Genomic DNA, 27,182 nt, shown 5'->3' with positions numbered 1-27,182 from the left:
CTCACCTCATCTGCTCGCTGATGGAAGACGTCTCGTGTAATCGCCGATGGAGGAGCGAACCTCCTACTGTACCAGGAATAATATCCAATCGCATCGCCTTAAAATGAGCAGAACTCGCCCTCATTTTCCTCTGAACAAAGTCAGAGGAAGAGGGGGGATGCTGGGAAGTAATTACCAGTTAGTGAATCCAGGAGCTTCGTCGCTGGAAAGACTCTGTCCAACCATTTTTATTACATCATGATTATACAAACATTTCTCACCGCTAATTATTGCAAATCAGCGCCGTTTTTGTTTTAGCTGAGCAAACGAACTTCACTGCAAAAACATCAAATATTACCAAGTATCTTTGGTCTAGTTTGTAGTGCAATAAACTTAGTGAACTAACAAACAAGTAACTTTTGAGAAAGGAGTTTTAAATCAATAATTCCTTGATATTTATAGAAAAAGTATTTGTTGCACTGGCAGATTATTTCACTTATGGGGAAAATTCCTCGTTATAAGTTAATCTCCTGCTTCACTCTGCAAAAACACAAAACCTTACAAAGTATTTTTGTCTATTTTCTGCCGTAAATATCTCAGCTCAGTTGAAATAAGACAAAACTACCTTGCAAGTCATTTTTCAAGAAGAAATTGGAGTTTATTTTAGCTCAATAATTCTTTAATATTTGTGAAAAAGATCCACAAATGATTTTACTTATAAGAAGATATTTTTCTCAGATTATAATTGGATTAATCAGCCAGTGGAACTGGTACATTTTCATCAATATTAATGAATTATTGACTTTAACAAAGCTCCTATGTCTTGTTCAAAAGTTACTTATGAGTTATTTGAATTAGAAATTGGACAAAAATACTTTATAAGGTTTTGCACTTTTGCTATGTTGGGGATTATTTTACTTATTAAAAGGACATAAATGTCTTGTTGTAAATGGAATAATCTGCCAGTGGAAATAGTATTTTTTCATTAATATTAAGGAATTATTAACTTTAAAACGTTCCTATTTCTTTCTGAAAAGTTATGTGTAAGTTGGTTTTGTTGCTATTTGTGCTAGAAACTAAACCAAAGATACTTTTTGCAGCGTTCAGACGGGACTAGAGATATTTGATGATCGTCGTCTCTTTTTCCTTCCTTTGGTTGTTGATCCGTCTGTTTTCTCCTCGGCGTAACGTCCGACCGGCCGCCTACGCCCGCCGCAGTCTCGATGGGCGTCGACGGGGGAGACATAACACCCACCAGCTTTACACGGGGGTCACGGGAGGTCCATCATTACCAAGCCACAGCGGTGATCACGGCAATAATATAGAACTATACCCCAGCAATTACACTAATGGAAACGTCGCTATTTCTTCTGGCGTGCTGCGGCGAGACACGGCGCACGCCCCCGCGGGCCCCCCCTGGAAACGCCACTGGAGACGCGAAGTGGAGAGGAGGTAATGGTGGAGGCCCATTGATCCTCATTGCCACCTGCTCTATGGCTCCGCCGAGGATGGGCGGGGAGGCAGAGGCCTCCGTCTGGGGAGAGATCAACGCCGACTCCCCGGCTCTCAGCCATATGGATAAGAGTCTTTTTCTAGTCTTGCACTACTTAACCAGCACACATTAGCACAATATGGCCGGATGGGGGGGAGTAAGGCGTGCATACATGCAGACTTTATCACACCGAGAGTGCTTCCACGCCGAAAGGGCGTGAAGTCGTTAACTCAGAGTCTGCAGTGATTGGCTTCTTTGGGGGAGGCCAGGTGAGAAAAAGGACAAAAAGCATCAATATGAGGAAAAAAGCTTCATATAAACTGGCAGGATTCTGGGAATTAAACCCAAAACCAACTGTTGTGATGAGAACTGAGACAATCTGGGCCTAACGGAGAGCAAAGCTGGAAAACGAAGTTTAATTTCAAAAGTTTTTGGTGTCAGGACAGAATTAACCTCATCTGGTCTTTAGTAGCTTCTAAAATTAAAAAAAATATTTAAATCAATAAACATATTGGGGGCAAATTCTTTATTTTTAAAAGACTTTAAACCAAGTTCAGCTCTTGGATATGGAGAGGTTTCTGGTCCACAGCATCACTCCTCCACCACTGTGCTCACTGTTCTTTACTCATTTTGATTATGAATGTGAACAAAACATGTTGGTAGATTTCACACTGCAAAAACATAAAATTGTACCAAGTATTTCTGTCTAATGTCTAATGCAAATATTTTAGTTCACTTGAAATAAGACAAAACTTCAAAAGAAACATTTCAGGAGGACACAGGAGCTTTGAGTCAACAATTTATCAATACTGATTTTAATAAGTACCAGCAGCTTGTTTCACTTATAAAATGAGATTTTTTCCATCTTGTGTGGAAAAATCTGCCAGTGGGTCTAGTAATTTTTTAACCAATCGGTTAATTTGATCAGAAACTCCTGGATGATATTTCCTCTAATCTGATCTGTGGAAGCAGAAAGAAAACCTGGATTCTCTCACAAAGCTTTTCCATCTTTCTTTAATAAATAATGACAGTGAAGAATCTGCTGTTCGTGTACACTTCAAGTCCAATTTAAATAAGCGGTAAAATCTACATTTGTTTTTATTGTATGTGAACGCAGGAACTGAAATAGGACGCACTTGGGTTTTTTAACACAGATGTGTAAATAAAGTCCAAAGTGAAATATCTACAATTATAGATAAGCATGTAATATTAAACAGAGCATTAAAGAAGAACAGTGTGATTTAACTGGACCGTTTTGTGTTTTCAGTCTCTGTAAATCAGAGGACAGAAGCGAATCTGTGCTTTGCATGACATGCGGAAACCACATGCGAAGCAGCAGATGCAGCTCTGGTCCCAGAGCAGCTGGACACAACGGCAGCTTACACACTTTCTGCCTTTACCTTCTGCTCAAACTATATCATTCATACAAAATTCACACCACTTCTCCACGTACGGCTTGGATTTATTTTCTTACAAATCAGTGAAAAAAATAACTTGCAAGATTTGATCAATATTTACATTTTTATACATAATTTATAAATATTTTATAGTTCAAGCACAAATAAAACACAGTGCACATCGCCTGAGCGACCCATCCGAGATCAGCTTGCAGCATTTCTACTGCTGTTCACACCCAGTTCAGTCCTTTCACCTTCTTTCCAAATGTTTAAGCCCAGCGGAGTGTGCTGTTTCGCCTGCAATTGTTTCCAACTGAACAATAAGTGGAAGAAAAGAGTAAAATAAAAAACCCACAGCAGATCTGAGGGGATAAAAGCTGTGCGGATGCATGTAATCGGTTTGTTTTGGAGGATTTAGTGTCCGGTGCAAAGTGGAGGCTGTTAAAATGAAACACAAAAGCAGCAGAAACACTTGCAGCATGTCCTCAGTGATTTCAATGTTCCGTCTCATTATTGTCGAGAGGAGAAGCTGCAGATAAATTACCTCTATATAAGCTGCACAACACTGACATCTGTCTTTTATGTCTGACAGAGTCGAGCTGCTCTAAAAATTTTAAACCCTTAAAATGCTGAAGGAGGACGAAAAAAGTGAAGGAAAAAGGAAAACATTAAAAATGTCTCTTTTTTCTGCTCAACCAGAAGAAACTTGTTTGGTTCATCAAACCAAACTGTTCTGTTCCTCCGACAGAACAGACGCGTTTTTTACCACCATCTTGTCCTAATAGTTATTACCTCATTGTGTTTCTTTCTTAAATAGAAGCAATTTCCTTGTTCCTTAAACCAATTCTAAGCTCTAAAATTGTTCCCACAGTCCCCATAAATCCGCTGTAAAACTTTTCATCTTTAAATGCCACATTTTCCAAACGTTTTTGGTCTCAAAGCTGCAGATCAGGTTTGATTTATTTTACCGAAACCTGCCAGCCGTATCTGTAAGAACAGAAACTCCCCAGCCTGGTGTCTGGATGCGGGACGTTTGTTCAGCGCGGCGCACAAACAGGGCCATGTTTACGGAGTCTGACCTGCCCAGCTGGGGGTCTCCATGTACAGGTGAAGCCGGTCGGCCTGGAGCGGGGTCACGCGACTCGCTGCTGCTGCCAAAGGTGCTGAAGAACCTGCAAAACACAGGAAAGGGGAAAAGAAATCAATAATAAGTCCAAATAAATACAACACCGAGAAAGTTCTTCTCCCTTAAAGTTTTTATTTCTGTTAGTTTGGTTAATTCTGCCTTAAAACCTGAAATTCATCTAGAATCTGTTCGGTCTGGATTCAGTACTTTGTCTTTGAATTAATTAATTATTTTGAATTAATCAGTGAGGACATCAGCCTGTGGTTCAGCTCAGGTGTTTGATTTGCAAATAAACTAATAATACATTTTGTTGCTAAAAAAAAACATCAGCACAACGTTGGGCTAACACGCTGATTATTTTTCAATTAATAATTGGATAAAAAAAATTTTCATACATTTTTTTTTTTTTTTGTGAAATTTGAACCAGGTGAAGCTAAAATAACCATTTGAGGAGTTTTGGGTAAAAATCTTTCATCCTTAAATACATTTATTTTCTTAGTGTGTGTTCTCCAGTTAACGATTAATCAATTAAAATAATTTGTTGACAATTACTTCAATAACTGATTAAACCGGTTGATTGTTTCAGATTGTAAACATTAAATTCCTAAATGCAGTGCTACTTTACGCGCTATTGGCTGGTGTCTGCCAAGCAGCCAATCCAGGAGCAGCGTTCCTTTTCCTTGACACTGATTGGCTGAAAGATCATTGGAGAATGTCGATGTCTTTCCACGACGCGTATCAACACCTCTTCAGGTATATCTTGAGTTTGAACTATTAAAATATAAAATTATGTGCGTTTTTGAGGTGGGTAAGTATTAATGGGTGGTTGTAGGAAATTATTAAATTGCAAATTGAGAAGTAAAACATTTGGCTTGGAGTCTAACTGAAAACAAAAAACATTTCTTGATTTCTTGGGTTTTAGAATGTTTGTTTGCTGCTCCTGATTATTTACAGTAAATATTCAGATGTTTTTCTGCAGTAACGCTGTCTTTAACAGTCTCTGTTTTTTTTTTGTTTTTTTTTTCCATAAAAAAAGCATCAATTGCAGCAGAAACGCCTACAGAAGAAAACCCGAGTTAAAGCCAGGAGAGAAGTATTGTTGCGGAGCCTGTTATCTGTGATTTGAACCACAGAATACTTGATTTTATTTGACGAACCTAACAGCCTCCGTGTTACTGCAGCAGATCCGAGGTGGGAGAAAAGCCGTGGAGGGTTTGTTGTCTTTAGGGAGTTCTCACATCCACTTTTCCCCAGAGAGCCTCGTTGTTTATCCCAGTACTTACTGCTGCGTTGCTTAAGCTCAGCTGACGTGTTTCTCCGAATTTAGATATCTCAACAGCTATTATTTAATTTCCAACACATTTAAAGTGCTTTTCCTGCCTTTAAGTAAGAGCATTTGTAACTGGAGTAACTCAGACTGAAAGTGCATTGAATCAGCCACGTTTGTGCATCACTACCCGGCCGCAGCGCCCTTATAGCAGGCGCATATATCCGAGTGTTGCTGCATGTTTTTGCCTCCGTTTGTGACTGTTCCCATAAAGCCGGAGCTTTTCTGCTGACTGGTGGATCTTCGCAGGCCTCAGGTTGGCTGTTGCCCAGCAGCCCAGCCGGTGAACCGCAGAGCGAGCGCATTGATTTCATCCCAGCAGAAATCCCTGCTCCGGTTCCCGCCTCGCTACCCCGCCCAGCACCTGATTAAGCATTCGCAGGGAGCCATGCCAACACAATTTGTCATTTATCAAAAGTAATTAAAAGCAATTTCTTTTCTCTTGTTGATTGGGAATTGACTAATTGTTGAGTCGGTGAAAACGGGGGAATAAAAAACAGAGAAGGATGAATTTTACATAAACTCAGAGGAAAACATAAATGCTGTAAAACGAGGGCCAGACATCTGGCTCTGTGATTTTCCTCTACATGATTATGACTGCAAACCGAAACAGTAGTTGAGCGCATTCTGATATATATACAGCCCATAGGCAGTAAATAATATATTAGAAACAGCATATTGACTAGCTGACTTAAAAGGGTGTTTTCACTTCAAGTTGTGTGAACACCAGAGTGGGAGGAAAATACAAACACTGGTTGGTTACTTGTTAGGAGAAAAAAATAAAGAAAAAAGAAAAAAAGCGTCTCGCCAAAAGAGATATTTGAGCCAGTGAACATCAGAGAGTTGGAGCGATTGAAGTGACGGTGCAGAGGAGGGAGGAGGACGAGCCGAAGCCATCCTGCAGCCGGGGTTACAGCCAGTCTGTCCAATGAAACCAAGCAATACCATCTCAACATTATCGGTAACAACCTCTGAATGCACCATTACCTTCTATGAGGGCAGAATGAAATGTCAGAATTGATTCGAGAGGGGAGGGTTGAGATAAAACCGGGCCGACTGCGGTGGACATTTTGTTTCAGAGGCCCTTTATTTGGCGTCCCTGGATCATTAGCAGACGGAGAAGAGGGAACTGGAGGAACATGAAGGAGGCGTGGGCGGCCGTCCTCTCTCACCAACACGGAGAACACGAACGCAACATGAAGAGGCGAAGAACCAGCTGAATCTCACATGATGCAGTCGGTATCTTCACCTGAGCGGACCAAGGATTTATTCGATTCTTTGTCAACAAATTGAGTCGCTACTTCAATGAGGCATCATGAATAACCCCTCTAAAGGCTGCAGACGGACACGCTGCGCCATCACTGCCAGGGAGGGCAGAAATAATTGGGCTACAGTGAAAGAAGCCGCACTCACGTCTCAGCCGAGACAGTTCAGAATACCTAATTGAACCTCTTATTCTTCTGCCTTTTGTTTACATTCTCATTCATCATAAAAAAAACTCACTTATGCTCTCCAACGTGTATGGTTATTAATGTTCTAATTATGATTTTCCCCTCCAATCTTTTGCCTTGCAATTTGGGTGATGTATGTTTGAACAACACAGCGAGTCCCGCTGGAAATAAATGCAGTAGCACACCTTCTCCAGGGAGCCCTCTGATGGAGAGGGAAAGCTCGTCACCGTTTGTCTATACGCAGGGATTTATGCCGGCTCGCTGAGCTCCCACCATTATCTCTGTTCGACGTGGATTTTCAAGCACAGCAAAACCGTTTCCCTCCTACAAACACCACAAGTCAGCGACGTTTGTCAAGTCACAAGTCCTCACTTGCCAAAACTGTTAAAAATCAAAAGTAAAACGACTGATAACAGCTCAGCTAACTACACATGCAATGATTTAGCTAAATGGATGAGTAAATTATTGTAGATTCAAAAAATAAAAAGGTTGGGTGGGTTTGCTTTATTACAAGAAATGAACAGTTTACAAACTTTATAGTCAAGAACTGGATTTGAATAATTTACAAAGTTATACTCTGTTTGATTGGTGATCAAAGTTGCAACATTTGTCACATTTTCAGATGTTTTGGTTCATTTTCAAATAACAAAACCCTTTGAGCAACCTGTTCCCCTCCTCGCCTGTGGGGGCGCTGCACCAAAAACCACTGAAGTTAACGACACAAACGCCTCTGAAGACACTGAGCCAAACTTCCTTCTGCATGAAATGTAAACAAAAATGATTTTAGCGGTTGGAAGATTCGTCTTTTGTATTTGGTGAAAGACCAGTCGAGTAATTTCTGCTGCTAGCGTTAGCCTAGCATGTTGGTTTTGAGTTTGTCAGTGTGAATGGGTGAATAATGTCAAACACTTTGGGTGGTCAAAATGTCTGCTATGTCCAGTCCATTCATCAGTTAATATCGATTTAAAAACAGAACTGTTTCCACTGTCACAGTCTTATAACACGACTTTACCCCTTTGGTAAAAGTTAAATAATCTACCATTGCAGCCAGCACTTTAACATTCTTTATTTAAGAAACCTAGCACCTTTTTCACATCATTATTTAGGAACTGTTGACCTAAAACAAGCTCCAGTGTCTTGGTGAAAAGTTACTGTTGTCTTATTTCAAGTATACTAAGATATTTACCCAAGAAACCAGACAAAAAATACTTGGTAAGATTATTCATTTGTGCAGTGATTTCAATATTGAGAGCATGCAGCACCACCTAGCTGCTGCTACCCATCCTAGCAGCAGGGGTGTACTTAGTTTGGGAAGAACAGCTTCTCAATTTTAGCTTAATAATCAATGACAGGCAGATTTTATTGTATTTAAGTGGAGCAGGTATATTACATTTTTGTTTCTGGACATGTATCTGAGTAGATTTTGAGCTAGGTGTGCTTCCTTTGCCCCACCGCTGTAGGTGTGATTAGCTAAGGAGAAGGAGATGATATCAGCGAGAGGCTTGAGCAGCTCCTGCAGAGCGGGTGAGAGGGTCCTGTACTGCCTGGAGCAGAAAGCCTTCTTCAAGGCTCTTCCTCTGAGCACTTTTAAAAGAGCACAAATTAGGTGTGAGGAACGCCTGCGTCGACGCACAAAGAGAAGAAGTGGAAGGAAACGGATGAAAAAGATCCTGGGAAAGGGGGGCAGGACCCCGCGTGACAGCGGAGAAACGGACGGCTGGAAATAAGCTCTCACTTTCAAACGTTTACGGCAGCTCAAATATCTGATGATACCTCTCATAGCTTTTAATCTTTAATGTGAAAAATTAATCATCCCATTCATTATTTTAATAGCTGTCATTTTTCTCTCCCCAAAGTGATGATTTATAACCATTAAGCCCTGTGTAGGCCTGTGTGAGAGGGATTTATCGTAATGTTTGCACCAGGTAGCCTCCAACCATATTTCATTACTCTGACAAGCCATTAAAATGCCCTGGTGATTAAACAACAGCTCTGAGGTCAGTGTGTAAAGCTGTTTCTTTACCCATGCTGGAGCGCGGCGGCGCAGGCAGCAGGGACCGCTAGCCTAACAAAGCCCTCTTCCTGCCCCGGCTCCCTCCAGACTGCCAATCCCAGTTATAGATCTGTATCTGGGCCTGTGTGGGAGCGCGGCGGGGCCAGAGGAGAGGAACGCACACGCACCGAGGTGACGATGAAATAACGTTAAGAATGGGGCTATTACTGCTGTTTTCCTTTGTGGTTTGAGACTGTGATAACTGCACTTAGAGGAAAAACTCCACACTAAGATCCTCTCATGTCCATCCATCTGCAGAACGCTCCGTTTTCCTGCCAGGAGAGTTTTCCCATGATGCTTTGGTCTGCTCACTCCTCACACCCCTCCTCTGGTTATTGGTTTCCAACAGATCCCAACATAAAGACGGTTATCTGCAGAAGCGTTCCTCTCCAGGGTTCGTCAAGTTTCTTGGAAATAGTAATTAATAAATAATTACTGATTAATTCCCCAAGAAAGTATTCAGTCAGTCAATCAATCAAGTTTATTTGTAAAGCACAAGGCAGTTCAAAGTGATTACTTGTATTTTTGTGTTTTTATTCATAAAAACACAAAAATACAAAGTAAGAACTCACAGACAACAGTTGAAGAATTACACACAGAAGTGTCGACGGTTGTTGTGACTTCCTGCCCTGATTAATGCATTACTGATGCATTATGGGTATAAAAAGTGCACGACATTGTGTGTTGTGATCAAACTCATTTGGTTCTGATCTTCCCCCCTGGGTTGTCCTGCTGTTCCCTGATGTTCTCACAGCTCAGAGGCTTCCAGCACCTTGTGGTGCAGCTGGGTCCGTTCTGTCACACAGGTCTTACAAACATCCGTCCTTGAATGTGGACGAGGTTCCACATCCATAATTAATACGCCATTATTTGCACAAGCAGTACAAAGCTCATCATTCAAGTGAACTAAGATATGTGCACAGGAATCTAGACAAACATTCTTGGTAATGTTTTGTGTTTTTGCAGTGGGAAGTGCAGTTTTGCAGGACTTTTTATGCCATTTTCAACCTAAAATTACATCTTCCTGGTTTGTTTTTGTAAAAACGACGTTAAAGGGATGAGCAGCGCTGAAGCCGCTGTGGAGCCGGAGGAAGCTTCAGTCCTTCATATATGTTCATGTCTAATGTCCAGAGCCCAATGAGCTGGATTGATCACTGATGCCACATCTGACAGTGACTGACAGCGGCTGTAATTGCTATGTTTGCTTTGGGAGGAGAGCAAACAACCGTGCTGGGACTGGTGTTTGTAACAGGCTGGCGTTTCTCAATTACCTCGAAATCCAACTCTGGATATTGCATTATTGCACACAATGGCCGCCGCGCTGCCTGAATGCCTGAGTGCTGTTAGCTACTTGACTAATGGATGGGATCAGTTCTCTTCATGACACAATGGTGTCATGACAAAGCAAACACCTGCTCTCGTTTCAGAGTGCCGTTCAAGCGCGAACACTCGTAACTGATAGCCAACCCTCAATTCAGCACTTTTTACCCAATAATTTAAGTTAATTATCTAATTATGCGATAGCTCAACTTTATTCGGTCGCACGACGGCTTCTTTGTTCAACAGAAAGTCGTTTGGCTCAAATACAACAGTGGCAGCACAATACGACCCGCTGAAAAAGGCAACACAAGCAGAAATCTTGCTGAAATTATTCATAGTTAAGAATTTGAATCAGCAGGAAAACTGAATTGCAAACTCTGAATTATTTTACCAATCATCTAAGGATGAGTAATCACTAGACTAATGTTTTATTTAAACTTTTGTTCTGGTTTAGTTTGACAATTCAGTTAAACAAAGACCTGAACGGTATGATAATAGTGGAGAAGTTGTTGGACATTTAGCTTCAGCAGTGTTTAAATATTAACTTTAAACGGTAAGGCAGGAACGAATAAAGGTGAGATAAATAAGCTAATATTCTAGCTCTTACAGGAAACCTTTAACTATTTAAAGGCATTTCAAGGATTTAGAGACATCACTGCTGCAAAAACAGTTGGGAAAAAGAAACTTTGTTGAAAATAACCAGAAGTTCAAACATCTTTTCATTCCTGTTAATCTGCTGTGATTCTAGAAGCTGCTCCCTGTAGATGCTGAAGCTTTTAACATTTCTCAAAAGGTTTCAGCTCCTTACATCACATCATTCCTGTTTTTATCAGGTGTTTCTTTAGCATCATGTTGAGCTGACAGTTTCTAACCTTCCTTCCTGTTTACTCTAATTACTCCTATCCAACAGTTCAGAGTTACTTCAAGTCTCTTTCCTGGCCTCCTATCCTCCACATCGTCCTTTGGCTGCTTCTACTGCAGAGTTTAAAAGGAGGGATTATTTCCTACTGTCACCCTGAGCTTCATGCAACCTGCTTCTTCCTAATTGGGATGATAATATCTCCTGTAAGGCTGCAGCTAACAATTATTCCAGTTGATAATTCTGACAATGAGATTTTAAAAAAAGGGCAGATCCTTAATCTTATTTTATATAATATTATAAATAAATGAAAAAATGCCAAGAAATAATTCAATTTCTCGTTGAATTTTATTAAAATGCTACATCACAGCAGTGTTTCAGTCAACACTTGATCATTTGTAGCAAAGCATCCGAAGCTAAAGAATTACTTCTAAAGCTCCACTCTTTCAAAACAGTTTATTATTTTTAATTAATAACTGGAAAGCAAAATATGGAAGAAAGTTAGGGCCACTAAAAAATTAATATTGACATTTTTCTCAGAAATCTAATATTTTGAGATGAAAAGTTTAAGTTCTGAGAAAAAGTGTTTTTTTTTCGTTGTTCTTATTCTTTTTCCTTGCGTTCGGTTGTTTAGGGGGTTTAAAATATATATATTATTATTATAATTAATAATAATTTGAGAAGTGTGGGTAGAACGGAAGAAGGAGGTTTCTTAAATGCCAACTGTACATATTTTTTGTACTATTTTGACTTAATTACTGCTCTGGCTATAAACTATTATGAACTTATTTTTTTCAATAATGGATTAATCCGATTATTTGTTTCAACCCTGATCTCCAGTTTGTGTCTGTATTTTCAGCCGGTTGCTGAAGTTTGAGTCGACACATTTCAGTCGCTTTCTTTCAGATTTCATGCATTTTTAACCATTTCATGAACCCTACAGGCTTCTGTAGAGAACACAACATTATACCATCATAAAATAAATAAAACAGTTACATTATTAAACTGCTAGTCAGTTTACAGAAGGAGTGTGCTGCTTTAAAATGCACTCATGGCTGTAAGCACTTCCAAAAGTTACTTGAGGACACAGGAAAAGTAAAGAACTTCCCTTTTCTGCTGGTTATGAAGGGTTAAAGCATATTAACAGCAGAAATGTATATAGACAGATAGATGGGATTTCAGCCTGTGTTGTTAACATTTACAGCTCCTGTTCCTGAGGGAGCGGAGTGATCATCAGTGAAATCACCATCATAGATTTGAAAGCCAGGACTAAAAATTGGAACATATACTACAGGCAATGATTTCTGCCGTTTTATTCGTCCTGAAGCCTGGATGTGGCGCGCACCAATGTTGGAACATCCCGTTTCTGCTCGCTACGACAGTTTAACACTTGTGACAGAGTCGGAGGAGAAGCTGCAGACGGGGGGAAATTAGCATTCTAATGCGTCTACCATCTCGTGTTTGTTGTGTCCCTGATGAGAAGCAGGAAAAAAACAGCGCTAATTTGTAATAGATATCAAAATTCCCAGCATTAAAAACTTAATTACAGAAAATACAACAGTGATAAACGGCTTATAAGCCGTTTCTGCAGACGACTGTCGTTTTCTGCCAACCAGAAAAAGGGGATATTTAGTATCCAGATGTACTTATGAATGCATGAGGAGGAGGAGGAGAAAGAGGAGGAGGAGGAGGAAGATGCTTGTAATTCAGAATTTTTTTTTTCCCGCAACTTAGCAAATTTTCATCTATCAGCAAAGCACATTAAATCCCAGCTGGTCAGATGCTAGACTCCTGATGTTCTGCTTTAGACATGAAACAAACGACTGGTGGAATGAAAGCGCTTCTCGGAGCAGACTCCAATTAAAAATACATGTTTGAATGAATCTTGGTGGGGATGACAACTTTTAGCAGATTCTTCTTGAACTTTTAATGTCCCCAGCCCTGACTTCAAAAGGCAAATTAAATATTAAGGCTATTATCTAAGCTGCTCCTAATATTATTCAAGCGTAGGTTATTTATAAAGTACAGTAATAACAGAGTTATATAAGCCGTTTTCTGCTTTTGCAGCCGGCATGGGGATCAGAAGGTAGCTGGTTTCTGGTTTTGCAACCTAAAACGAGTAACCTAATTTATATATTTGCTGCAGTAAACCCAACAAGATCTGCTAGATTTATTACAGCAGTCCGAGCCGGAAATGTAAATATATTTATGATTTATGACTGCAGGGAAATAGATCATGTTTAATACAGTGGATGTAAGGAGTAGCTCAATTTTTGGCAGCGGCCCGTGCATACTCAACATAATTTGTGCATTTGTAGAGGAAAAAAACAACAACAAACAAACAGTAAATTATTATTTTCTCTGATTGCGAAGAATCCCAGTAAATCTGGCCCACCTAATGTGGATCACCAGTGTTTACCCAGCAGCAAGACGGTAAACACTCTGGCTGACATTTGAGCGAGGTTAGTGTGCTCAGAGAGCAAAACGGAAGTGGAGGCTCAGATGAATTTGTCTGACAAATGCTCCTGGAGTATGTGTTGTCGAATGTGCTTCGGCACGGCCCTGGACTGGGATTTGAGTGCGACTGAAGCCAAGCAAAGCATGCCAGATCACTAATTGCACAATTTAAAACCAAAGTCTCTGGCAGCTTGTCGTTTGAAATGGAGAGAAGAGCCACTGCTTAATCACTGAGCTCAACACAGATCTGCAAGGCTCTCCACCAAGGAGCCCCAGAGGCTCATGGCTGAAGTTCAGTGTCAACAGCCAAAGCAAAGAAAGACGTGATTGGCTCGTTTCTGCCGCAGCTGTAATAGAGAAGGTTTTATGAGGAGTTTCGGCCCGTGATTGGGCCGCTGAACGACTTCAAATGTTGCTGCATTGGCAGAGAGTTGGCTTCCATTTAATTGTTCATATGAGCAAGCAACTGTTGCTCACAGTTGGTGGTGAGCTGCAGTTTGTCGGGTGAAATGGATCTCTCTCAGAAGTGCTGTGGCGCTATTAAGCCATTAAAAATTACATCCGTTTGGCTCCTGGTGAATTAATCTAAACCTACAGACTTTTCACCCCTTCCCGCCTCACCCAGGCAACCCAAGAAAATCCATCTGCATTCTGCAGGATTTGAAACGACGCCCACTTCAGGTCATTCAGTTTAGGAAAATATAACAAGAGGGAGAATTGTTGCTGCGGCACACCGATTAGTAAAACGCAGCAGTGAGAGAGAGGAGCAGGCTGATTTGTGGAACAGCAGGAGAAATTTCAAATTCAACATTCATGTATACAACTATTCCCATCATGGCTCCCAGGAAGCTTCTGGTTTGCATCAAACAGCTCATAAAGATGCAAAAGATAAATGACTTGGACTCTGGATCATCATTTATTCATACATTCACCATCATTTAGTCTCAGTTACTTTATCTCATGTAAACCTAACTAGATTGGTGAGACTTTGGAATTAACAGGGTGTCTCACAGAAACAGCTGAAGCTTCATTCAGCATCTTTGTTATGCACTTTCGACTCCGATGTGCCGAAATAAATTTGAAGCCGCTTTAAATTGGAAAAAATGATCAGCCCCTGAGAAAATTTCCGGGCAGATTTCCATCTCCAGTTGGTGTTCTGCATCCATTTATGAAAATCCAGACCATTAAACCAAATGAAAGCACAAGCCTGGATAGACAACCGGATCAACCAATCAGGCTTTGATTTGTAGCCAGCAGCGTTTTCTGCTTTTATGACCGACGATTTGCATAGAGCAGTCCAGTGAATCTTCAGTTACTCTGGAAACGCCAACAGGTCCAGAACAAACAGTTACAGTCAACTCCTGAATAAAATGACATTCAGAGAGAAAAAGAAAACATGCAGACACCTGCTGCTCTTTCAGTCGTCTTTCAGGAAAACAACCGGAAACATGTTGATCTCTGAGATTTTCTACTGCAGAAAACTGACCAACATACAGCAGGTCACTTAAAGCAACAGTACATGTTCCCACGTCGCCTCCATGTGCACAACCCACAGCTACCATTCTGATACCAGTGTTTATTTTGCAATGAATCATTTGCATTAAGACACCACAAGGTTCTGAGTTCGCTTCATAAAGTCTTTGGTTATGTTTACACCGCAAGTATTGATGCACTATTCTAATTTTTTCCATTAGTAGTATGAACAACTATGGACTAGTTGTTCATACTACTAATTAAATTTGACCGCAGTCACATTGCTGTGGGGACGCTTTACAAACATCACAGAAGAAGAATGTAGATGTCACACACCAGTGATTTATTTACTAAGTAATAATGGACACTGCCATTTATGGATCCATTTTAAAGTTGTTGAGTAACGGCCGCCAACAGTCACAAGATCAAAATAAGACAAAAGAAGCAAAGAGAAAACAAAGCACAGCTAACAGAAACGGCATTTAGTGGAGAAATGGCTGCAGCTTCTGTAGAGAAGTCTGTTTGGAGTCATAACCAGGAGTTATTTCAAAATGTCAACTTTCAGTCGTGGATTTACTGAGTCTAGCTTCTTCTGGTTCAGATTTATGATGCATGTCTCAAGCCAATGAGATAAAGTTGGTGAAATATGCAACATTCATACTGCAGATGCTTTGGGAACAACTGGACTCATATCTGATTTAGTTCTGCAGATATAAGTGACACAAATCAGACTTTTTTAAGATGAAACAAATTAGAATTACGACGTTCAGACTGACATAAAAAGAACAAACGTTGGATTTGGCTCCCATTCGCCTGCTGTGCTAACGTAGCCTTAGCTGCTAACGTCTGTCCCTGAGTGAACCGGCTGGCTCCGCCCCTGATCCAACAGGCCAGCATACGGGTTAATGAGCGGGCGTTGAAATGATTTGGGTGTTTTGGAGGTTTCCAAAATTTGTGAGATACCAGCAGTCGAGGTTTATAGGAGTTTCAGACCCTGATCTAAATACACCAACTGATGAACAAAGCTGAATTACTAGAAGCAAATTTCCATTTAAGACATAATTAATCCTGTCCATTTTTTATATTAACCAATGAATAATTGGATGTAAAAGGTGCATAATAGGATATTTTATTATTTTTCTTACATAATTTGAAGCAGGTGAAGCTAAAACTACTATTTGAAGAGTTCTGGGTAGAACAAATTAATGATTAATCAGTTACTAAATTAATTGATGATTATTTCAATAATCGATTCTCAACTCTATATCAAAGCACTCCAGATGTAATAACAATGCAGATTGGGAGACAAGGGCAGTTTTAGCTCTATTTGACTTAAAGCTAAAAATAAAAGTTGATTTTGCATAACACCAGGGCTTTAAAGTTATTACTAGCAAGACTTAATCAATATGTAGTAAAACTTATAAACCTTGAAAGACAACAAAAACTGACCATATCTGCATATTTAACTTCCTCACTATGGATGTATCATCTCTAAGTTTTGTATACAGATATTAACCCTGGAAAAAATGTGGTGTAAAACTAAAGGAGCTACAAGAAGAGAGACATCATTCTGCCTTCATAATATATAATAAAATACATGTTTTACTGCTGGTAGAACGTAACTCTACGGGGCATTAAACTCTCATTTCCTGTTATAGCAGTGTTACAGGTTCAGGCAATTCTCCGCTGGCTATTGGGAGGAGCCGTAAACATTATTACTATTGAGGCCAGATTGTATTTTGGTGAGAACATTAGCAAAGAGGCAACTTACTCATTGCCCCAGCGAAATGAAACTGTAGAGGGGTTTTTTTTCCTTTGACTTGGACCTAACAAGAGAATACACCATCAGCAACACAGCAGCAGAACAGAAAGGAAGAAAGAAGGTGGAGCTGGTGAGACACGCTGTGGAAGACGGGAGAAAAAAACACTGCCCCGAAGTCAATTCCACACTCAAGCAACATCCGTCTCTGATCTGGGAGCATTCTTGCAGCGCCGGCATAACAAGAGTGATGCAGCACTGAGGGCCATGAATTAAAAAGTCAATATGTAAAACCATAGAGGGATGCCATTTTGAAAAAGCGTTCCATCAATGGAAATCATATTAACATGATAAAGGGCAGATTGGGAGACAAGGGCATTGATTCAGATGCTGCTCCAGCGGCCCGCCATGTCCACCTCAAACACGTTAATGAATCGCAGCACAAAAGCAGAGGTGAGGCGGCGCCAGGTGTTAGGAGGAAGGTTATCACAGCTAGCTAACGCTAACAAAACAAAAAAAAAAATGAAATTGAGAAAACATTTTCATTGACTGAAATAAATAAAAAACAGAATTAAACTGCAAAAACTTAAACAGGAAGTATAGTTATAAAACTAACTAAAATATACTTAAATTATAAATATAAAATCCTTTGTTTTTGTGTTTATGAAGCTACGTATTAGCCTTTCAAAATTATGTGAAATTTATTTTTTTTCTTCTGCCACACTTGTGTTTAAGTCAGCTGTCGGCAAATTATGGGACTCAACTTACGCTAATCAGTAAAATAGTGTTTTAGAACTGATACCGACCCGATAGAGAAAAACAGCAGAACCGACTTAAAATGTTTCCTTTTTCAAACAGACGTAATAGTTCTGATTTACACACCTGATAATTCTACACCAGTACAGCCCTGATAAAGGCAAAAGTTTGGTCAAACATGTAAAAACAACTTTAATTTGTGGAATTAGGAGCAGAACAGCCAAAGTGACATCAACAGTAAACTGACAGCAATAGTTTGGCTACATGTTGGTCAAACATGTAAAAAACTAACTACAGCAAACCTTTGAAATGGTAAAGTACCACGTTGTCACCGACATCCAATCTAGAAAAGTCTTCAATTTCGAGACTGATGCCGATATTAATATCTGATTGGAGCATCAGATCAAGCAAACACACCCTAAACAAACTGAAATTTACTGAATTAGAAAAACCAAATCACAGCGAAATAAAACTAAACTATAACGAAAAACCCAACAGTATTATAACTCCAGTTGGTAGGGGGGTCAGATGAGAGCGGTCGGCTTTAAAGCGACAGGAGGAGGGCAGAGTCACAGCGGGTCGCCGCATCAGGTGACGTCTCCGTCTGCACCGCAAGTTTTTGTTGGTTTGGGTTTATTTTGGATCCAATTAGATGGGAGAGAGCAGTGCGACGCCACCAAGGCTCCCAAAGAGAGAGCAGAGAGAGCGGAGGACTCACTCCCTGTTGACCATGACTACAGACACACAGCCTGGGGGAGGGAGCATCCAAGGCCCCTCATGTGTGTTCACACACACACACACACACACACACGCATGCACAGAGAGCGACATGAAAGCAGCAAGGCATGGCTGCCAGGCCAAACAGATGAATTACTTATCAAAGACGCACACAGCAGAGTGGCAACACATACACAGCAGGGGCATTATCAATTCACCTTCAATTAGCTGTCCTTGGCACTGCCTGCCAACGGGACCCGAACGGGAACATTCATAACTCATAAGCTCATTCGACGACAAAAAGAGGATCAGGTGGATTCTTTTGAGGAATTCAATTAAAACAGTGTTGCAGCGTTAAAAAAAACGAGAGCGGCACAGACAATTTCTAAAGAAGGATAAAAGCAAAAGGATTATTTTCAATGCCAAAGAAGCAGAAAAGAAAAAAGGGAAGGGTGAGAAAAAAAGGGAAAAGGCTTCCTTGGAGTCTGATGGCACAGCACCTTTGTTAAATATGAACTAATTAAGTGGAAAAATGAAAGTGTTTCATCTTCATTAGTATCAGACAATAGGAGTATGAAACATAATTGAGAGTAGTTCCACTTTAATAGAATGAACAGAAGTCATTTGGTATTGAAATGTGCAGGGCGATTTAGCCAAAAGAAAGTGTATTATTAGATTTAATAGAACACCTACAAATGATCAATGCTTGGAGCACAGGTGGCAGTTTGTCTCTGGTTCTTCAAATGATTAGGCCCATGAAATAATGGCCAGCCAGATTCATGTTGCTTCTGCATTGATTATGAGCAGCGGCCCATTTTTCATGAATTGGAGCTCTGGAGCCATTTATTAAGCCTTTACTCGTGTGACATAACAACCGGTCGGCGCGCAACGCAGCCGCTGGAGTCTGGATTTGGTGAAAACGGGACGCTGTGGGGCAAGGCCTGTCGATGATGATGACAAATGGCTCAAACCAACCTGTAAACGCTGAATCCTGTAACACTGTTTTGGTTTATGATTTCTAGAAGATTGTTGAAACCTAAAAAAATTGTTTTTTTTGTATTTCTGATACCGAATACTGCAGCTAAAACGGTGGCATTCTGACAACAGTAAAGTTATCTTGAAAATAAATAGTTTTAGTGATTAATAAGATTAAAAAATGGCACATTCTGCAGATTTTCATTTAACCACTTAAACTTTTTTATTTTTATAAAATTTTAGAAATGTGAAAATGCTTTTTTTAGGTGATTGAGCCAATCTGCAAACATGATGCTACTAACTTACATTTCTTTTAAAAAGTCCATCTTTTAAACCTTTTAACATTAAAACATAATTTCCAGGAACTTTGAATTAATTTATTTTTTTCTTTCTATAGAAGGAAGAAACTAAATGTGACGTTAGTTCATTCAATTATATAAATTGCAATAGAGATGACCAATTTCAATTAACACATCTGGTAGAATATTCAATATTTGAATTCTGATCCAGAACAGCACAGCATTCTGGGAAGTGGAGGCAGACGAAGGACTTTAGTCGCTCAACCTCTCACAGCCAGCTAAGCTAGCTCTTTGGTTACCTAGCAAAAACCTGTTGGGTATGTTGTGGTTACCTAGCAAAAACCTGTTGGGTATGTTGTGGTTACCTAGCAACAACCTGTTGAGTACGTTGTGGTTACCTAGCAACAACCTGTTGAGTACGTTGTGGTTACCTAGCAACAACCTGTTGAGTACGTTGCGCAGCAGCAGTTTAAGGTTTATCCACGGTGATTTATAACTGATTGAAGTCAAAACAACGGGGTGGAGAGAAAGCTGGCTCCATTTCACATAGTTAATACCAAAAACTAATCAATAATTACTGATATATGAAACATCTATTCTTGTAAACCTGCAGCAGAGGTTTGCCCCCAACTCTTATTTTCAGTTCCTTTAGTGCAAATTGCATTCAGATTCCCTAAGAATGAAGTTATGTACGTCAAAATTAACTCCCCTGCTGAGAGCCTCCACACCACATTTAATTAAAGGTCTGAGGCTACAGGCTATACTTAAAGGTACAGGTGCTGCATAATGTGAACTTGGGGGCCCAGCAGGGGCCAAACTGTACAGCTTTGCTCCAAGGCTAACAGTGAAGTTAATCCGTCAGTTAGCTGGTGGAGAGAGCTTTGCATTTTGCTCTAAAAACATTTGTTTGTCAAGCTACTTCTTATGCACAGGGGCACTGCCGTGTCAAAAGATGTTAGTAAGGGTCTCCTGCTGTAGTTTTTCTGTGCATATGAAGCAGGAGTTCCTCTTTTTTTAGAAAAAGAAGAGAAATTGTTTAGAGTTTAACTCATGCAGCATGAAAAGGAAAGCCATAGTGCACAAAAGCAACAATGGTCATTTGTAAAAAACATGAGCGCATCACAGAGCTCGGCCACATTGAGACGGCCGTCTTGAGAAACAGAGGGTCTTTATCACTTCAAAGGCTGACATCCCCCCGGCGTCTCAGGGAAGCCGTGACTGGCACTCGTACAGCCTCTTTCTGCTGCATTTGTCCAATCTTAGAAAGCCCAGAGTCAGGAAACACAAGGTCTTTTCAAAGTTAGTCAACAGGCCTTTGAAGCGCAGCCAACGGAGTCAGCAACCCAGCGACAAGGTGCCGAGCCATTATCATTCAATAGACAGCCGGGATTTTGCATATTTAACAGGAAATTTCACTTTGCTTTTTTGACACGGGGCATTATGCATCCTCTGTACATAAAATCCATCAGCACCTTGCCAATTTTGTTTGTGCTTTTTCCCATTTCACTGGGGAAATGTGTTTCTCTTGCCATGCACACTACATTCAAAACCTGCCCCAGAATTAAATTATATGTCTGTTTGGACAAGCAAATTGGACCAAAGGATCAAGGTAAACCATTTTACTCACTCATTTATTTCATGAGATTGTTTGTGCTAGCGCTGATTTAAGCTCGTGGGAAGAAAAGCTCTACATTGTAACATTTCTTTTTTACTTGTTTGTGACACGGATAAAAATTAAATGTCTGGGTTTTATTTGCTATCAAAGTAGAACCCAATATACGGTTATATTTTGCATATAAACAGCAAAACGTAAAAGATAAGTTTAAAATGTCGTACTTTTGTTTTGCCAACAGTTCAAGTAATCCATTTTCTTTTGTATGAAGAGTTGAATGGTAACTTTTGCTTTTCTTACACTCAGTATGTTAAAGAAAAACAGAAAATTACATCCAAATATGTAAAAATGAAAGACGTTTTTCTGGTGCAGTTTGTTGTTATGTGACTGAATGTTTCAGTTCAGAGTCAAAAAATCTCCTTTAAAAATTTGATTTGTTTTATTAGTTCACGCAACAAACACTAATTGTGATTAATTAATTAAATAAATGTAAACTGAATAAAATAATAATCCTTTTTGTTGTTGTTGTTTTGTTTTTTAAAATACAAGAGTCCCAACCAGGAACCTTTGTATTGTGTTTCTGGTACGCTCATAAATCTGATGCACAAGCGACATCGGCAAACAGCAATGTATGACAAAGCTGTTAAAAACAATAAATATCTTTATTGTTGAACTCATATGTATATTTATTCAATAATTTAGCTGCAAAAAGAGCTTTGGAATTAAAAATGGTGCTGATTTTGTTGATATTTTGTCTTTTATTAAAAGGTGATGGATTCAGGTTAAATAAATACAGACCATGAAATGAACTCAAATAAAACTATTGTAGATATGCTCTATGAAAATATTCCACAGATACATTTTCCATTAATAATTTGGAGTAACGTTCCACACAATAATCTGTGAATCCACAAAAACACTGGATCCACTCTACAACCAAAGTCTGACAGTGATACTGCATAAACTATAAAGTCATTTACTGCAAAAATTATGAACAAAAATACATCTCAAAACAACCCGTCTCCTTCAGGCATCTGTGTTTATCAGACTGCAAATGGCCACTTATTGCTTTTAGATCGTGGGTTTAAAATGCTTCAAAAGTAGAAGACAAAAAAGTAAATTAATGTTAAAATACAGATTTAAACATCTAATAGGTGAAAGCTCTCTAGATCATTCTGGGTTGTGAATCTACCAGAGAGAGAATATAACCACAAAACAAGCCGACTGAAGGTAGAAATAATTTATCTAGTGAGTCAAACAAATTATTTGATTTTAAAGTATAGCAACGCGACAATATTTGCAAATCTGATCTTCAGTTCTTTATAATCACACAGCAAAAGCTAATTTCCAGACTCCACCATTTCCTGCTCCATTTTACAACACACATGACCCAGTTAGCTGCAAAGTTTTAATTAGCTGGGCTTTTATATAAGCAGACAAAAACCTCTATGATATTCTAATCTGTTCCTCGAGAGGGCAGTGGCTGCATGATGAGAGGGGTTAAAACAAGACAGCACTGAAAACTACAATAATAAACAACATGGACAGCGAACAGAAGGTTAAAACCGACGATCAGGTCAGATTATTATCTGTAGACAAACCTGCTTCTAGGGGTGTTTTCACACATTGGACTCGGTTTGATTGGGGACAAAAATTACAACCTTTGCTACATTTCCAGGTGGTGTGGTTTGCTTTCTCACTGCACTGTCTCAAACCAACAAAACCTTTTGAGCAACCTGTTCCCCTCCTCACCTGTGGGGGCGCTGTCCCAGGAACCACTGAAGGGAACAACACTGAAATCTCTGAGTGCAACTTCCTTGGTCACATAATATAAACTAAATGATTTTAGCAGTTGTAGGATTTCTCTTTTGTTGTTGGCAAAAGACGGTGAGCGCTAGACAAGCATGTTTATTTTTACCCATAATGCTCCACTTCCTGCTTTTGGAGCGGTGTCCCGTACGGTTGGTGTTCACATATGTATTCAAACGACACCAGAGTTCACTTCAACCAAACCGAGACTGAGGCTTTTAAGGGGACCAGAGTTTGGATTCTTGGTCCGCATCAGAGTTCATTCACATCTCCTCTAAGGAACCAGACTATCCAGGCAAATGAACTAGTTTGATTGAAGTCACCAAACAAGGCAGGTGTCAATGCTCCCTTAATTAAAGTATAACAAAAATCAGGAAAGTCATTGTCTAGATCAGTGGATCAGTAAGAAGCACCCCCGGACCAGCCAGCCTTACTTCTCGCGGGTTTGTTATCAGGCCACATGCCAGAGCCACATGAAGGCTGATGTCTCTCCTGTGGGATGTTTTAAAGCCCTGAAATGCTCTCAACACCACTGATTGAGCAGCATCTGTTAGGGAGTGAAGAATCTTTTTTATGAGCCATTCATTATTTTATCTCTTGAGCACAAACCAAACTGTGAGATCCGTCCACAAAAAGCCACTCTTGGCGTTTATTATTTGGACTCCAGGGCACCGTCTCATCCCTCTGGTGACTTTGCGAGTTTTGGAGTCTCTCCGCAGTCTAACGGTTACAACGATAGCCGCCTTGTCGCAAATCCCATCGGGATTCGCGCGGACAACCCAGCTCCAGTTCCAGAATTGCTAATGAGCGGCAGTCGGTGAGCGGATTTTCCTGTGGGCTGTCAGCTGTCAGTCCCCGGGTAGACAGACGGAGGGAGAGCACCCAGGAAACCCCTTCAGCCCTCCCCTACAAGTTCAACTTCACAGGCTGGGGTCCCAACTGTGAGCTGCTAATGATCCATATGATGGTGCAGGGCCAGCCATTGTTTGGGCTACATTACCCAGAGAGGGACAAACAATCGTTCGCAGTGTCACTTGATAATGGCCCAAAAAGCAAATCTCACAGACCTTCATTCTTCAAAAGGGTAATTAATTCGCTGCTGTGCTGGGATGCTTCATCTCCTCCAGCTCCTCTCATGCTGCACCCACTATACTCTCCCAAAGATTTCCAATTGTTTTGCAGACAATGGTTTCAGAAGGCAGTAAAAGACCATTGATCTGAGGACTATTTGCAAATACCCGTCTCCATACAGAGAAATGCATCTTACTGTTGTTACGTTAAGCAATTCCACATTTTAATGGGTGGACTATTGATGGTTGATGCCAAAAGAGTATGGTATTGATGCAGTCGAAGACATCCACAATGAGGTCTAGGGGGGATAACACCAGCTCAGCACAATAAATAAAGGAAGGGGCATCAAACTGAGGGGGAGGGATTGCAGACGGCTGCAGAGTCCTCATAAAAAAGTTACTGTAATGTGTGTCATGATTGAATTTTATGATCAATGCTACGGTACATCTAAAAGTCCACAGCAGCAGAACTCCCAATAAGCTAGTCAGATCTATACTTCTCAGGCTGGACTACGTAGTAATTACAATGGCCGATTAGCTACACGGGCATTATTGGATGTAATTAGGTGTTGATTAAAATTGGAACATTACTTCCAACAGCTCAAATGAGAGTGATAATAGCAAGGCTAAAGATCAGACCTATGTCTTCATTTATCTCTCCTTTTTTAAAGAAAAATTACAAGATGAGGAACAAAAATCTGCCGATCCCGCTCATTTCTGAATTACCAATCAATCCTACACTCCGAGAGAAATGAATGATCTTTCGACAAAGCCGAGACAAGCGCAGGACAAGACAAATGTCTGTGCTTACATCAAATGTTCCCAGATACGAAACAATCCAACCACACCAATAAAGCAATCAATGCTAACTTAATCTCTGCAGCCTCAGCGGCACTTGCTTGCCATTTCTTAGCCCCAAAATGAAGAGGAAAAGAGAGCCTGAAAGGCATAAATAAATAAACTTGAAACCACTTGTGTTCTGCTGCTGCCACTAAGGATGGAGACGCACAAACTACCTCTGCACATCGACAACGTATGAAGCTCATTTTGGATTAAATCAGGGCTGCATTTGAGCGCGGAGGTGAATCGCAGACTACTTTCAAATGTGGTTTAAAGAGAAGGCAGGCAGGCTGGGGATGAGTCATATCTGCCAGTCTGGCTGCCCAGACTCCTCCTGCTGGGGCCAACAGGGTGGGAAGAGTCCTTTTTCCTCCCTGCAGGGGGGAGGCAGAGACTGGCCTAGTCGAAAGGTGCTTTGGGGGGATAAGCTGGGCACTGTGTCTCAAATGGGGACACTCGAATGGGTAAAGCCTGCCTTAAAGAGAGCTGTGCCTTTTTCCTCCCACTGTGACTCTTCATACCTCCATCCAAGCAGAACTAAGGGTGCCGCTCGGCGAGATACAAAAGGGACAGAATAACTCTTTCATACTTTCACATCTCTGCATACCCTCGCTATGTACTGTACAGCACAAAAAAACACCCTCACACACACATACACTCCCAGGCACAAGACTGCACCCTTCTGGTCATACTGTGGGGCTACATCTGCACACCAAGTGGCTGGATTTTGTCCAGATGTAGTTATAATTTCACTAATGCTCGCTCAAATGTCAATGGGGTCCGGTGACAAAGGATTCTTAATCCCTCATATGAATCTAGCGCCCAGAGGCAGAGAAGAGGCGGAGTGTGTGCCAAATATAAGAGAGCTGCATGAGGGGGAATACATTACACCCGACTAGTCTCCGGCCTTAATGGGAGCGCTCGCTGAATTCAGCGGATATTTAAATCGGCGAGCAGAGCGAGGGGCGACGCGCCGGTGAGAAGGATGAGCGCGTCGAACTCTTGAACTTTCTTTTATTCAGCCGGCCCTGCGTGCAGACATCTTCTGCAAGTAAACACAGACGAGCGCAGCCCATCAGCCGAAGCCACTTAAAAGAGTCGGGAACACAAGAGCCGCCCCCCCCATCTCTAAGTGAGATGATGTAGTTTCACTCTATTTGCCCAAATTATACTCTGCTGTCGCATAGGATGTCTCATCCTGAGGAAGTGATGAATCAAAAGTGAAAGCCAGAAAAAAAAAAGAAAAAGAAACTGCTACAATTGGATTTTTTCCTCCCTTCTTGTTGCCATTAAAACCTGAGGAAAGTCGAAACCTGTGCTGTGCGACAGTCTGTTCCACTGCAGGTTTGCTCCGCTGCCCATTGTTCTCTAAAATCCATTAAAAAAGGAAAAAGCTTGCAGAGCCACGCTGCTGCCTCCACAAACGTAATATACATCGGCCTGAGCAGCAGCAGACCTTTATTGTTTTCTCTCATTTCTTTTCCCACTAAAACATCTATCTCGTAGCCAGTTGTTGGTTTAATTGCTGCGTTTGTGTCAATACCTCTTTTTTCATTTTTATTGTTGCAACCCTTCCACTCGGCTCCACTCATGTTTTGCTAATTTGATGTTCTCATCAGACACTAGAAAAACAAAAACAAGTGATGATTCAATTTCTGTTTTAAAAAACAAAATCGTAAACAGAAACTTGAAGTAATATAGGCCTGTTTAGACATTCTGAAAAGCTTCATTTCTCAGTATGCACGCTTAAAGTAAACAGTTCATTTCACAGATACTGAAGAACTTTATCATCATCATCACCACCACAGTGAATGTCTCCAAACTGTTCCAAGCGCTTCAGGTCGAGTTTTGTGATCAGGAGGCTGAAATAGCTGGTGATTAAATAAAAACAAAACTCTTCATTGCAATTATTTGATGTGGTTTCACTTTCTGTTGGAGAAATCTCAAAAATTATTTAGCAACACCCTGAATAATTAAAATATTCTCAGAGTTCTTAATTACCCCTTATTTCAAACTGGTTTCATTTATAAATAATAATGATAGTTCTCTTTTTTCTGAAGATTTGTTTATAGAAAAACAAAAAAATCAAACACTACATTAAATGCTGCAGAGAGTAAATGTCACTATGTTGTAATAACATAAGAATAATATGGTAAAAAACTAAAAATCCTCCTTGTTGTCCAACAGCCATCTGCAGAAAGTAAGTTGTTTCTCCATCATTAGCATAGCTTACGTGTAAATACTTTAAGTTTAACTGGATTTGAAACAGAATGCTTTCTATAGTGGATGTCCCTCCTTTGGTAATCTATTATTAGCACTAAAACAGATCCAAATTATTTGAAAATGATATTAGAGTTTCCTTTATTTAGAAAACTCAGTTTCCAATTATCAGTTTTGAATTGATTCCTAGT

At 40.3% G+C, this 27,182-nt stretch overlaps 1 protein-coding gene across 4 annotated transcripts in view; it reads right to left on the bottom strand.

Annotated features, from left to right (window-relative positions):
- Positions 1-27,182, bottom strand: part of rbfox3a (RNA binding fox-1 homolog 3a) — a 546,624-nt gene that overhangs the window by 234,824 nt on the left and 284,618 nt on the right. For 2 of the 4 annotated variants that reach the window (XM_016677950.1, XM_016677951.1), the window contains exon 7: positions 3,948-4,040. In XM_016677950.1, the coding sequence (XP_016533436.1) occupies positions 3,948-3,969 (22 nt within the window). In that variant the 5' untranslated portion in view covers positions 3,970-4,040. Of the gene's footprint in view, positions 1-3,947; positions 4,041-27,182 lie in introns of those variants that run through there. The other 2 variants (XM_016677956.1, XM_016677955.1) reach the window with 1 other exon arrangement.

This window comes from Poecilia formosa, unplaced genomic scaffold (assembly GCF_000485575.1).
Source record: "Poecilia formosa unplaced genomic scaffold, Poecilia_formosa-5.1.2 Scaffold170, whole genome shotgun sequence".
In the NCBI taxonomy this organism is placed as follows: domain Eukaryota; kingdom Metazoa; phylum Chordata; class Actinopteri; order Cyprinodontiformes; family Poeciliidae; genus Poecilia; species Poecilia formosa.
Note: the sequence above shows the minus strand (reverse complement) of the source record. Positions and strands in the feature narration are given on the sequence as shown.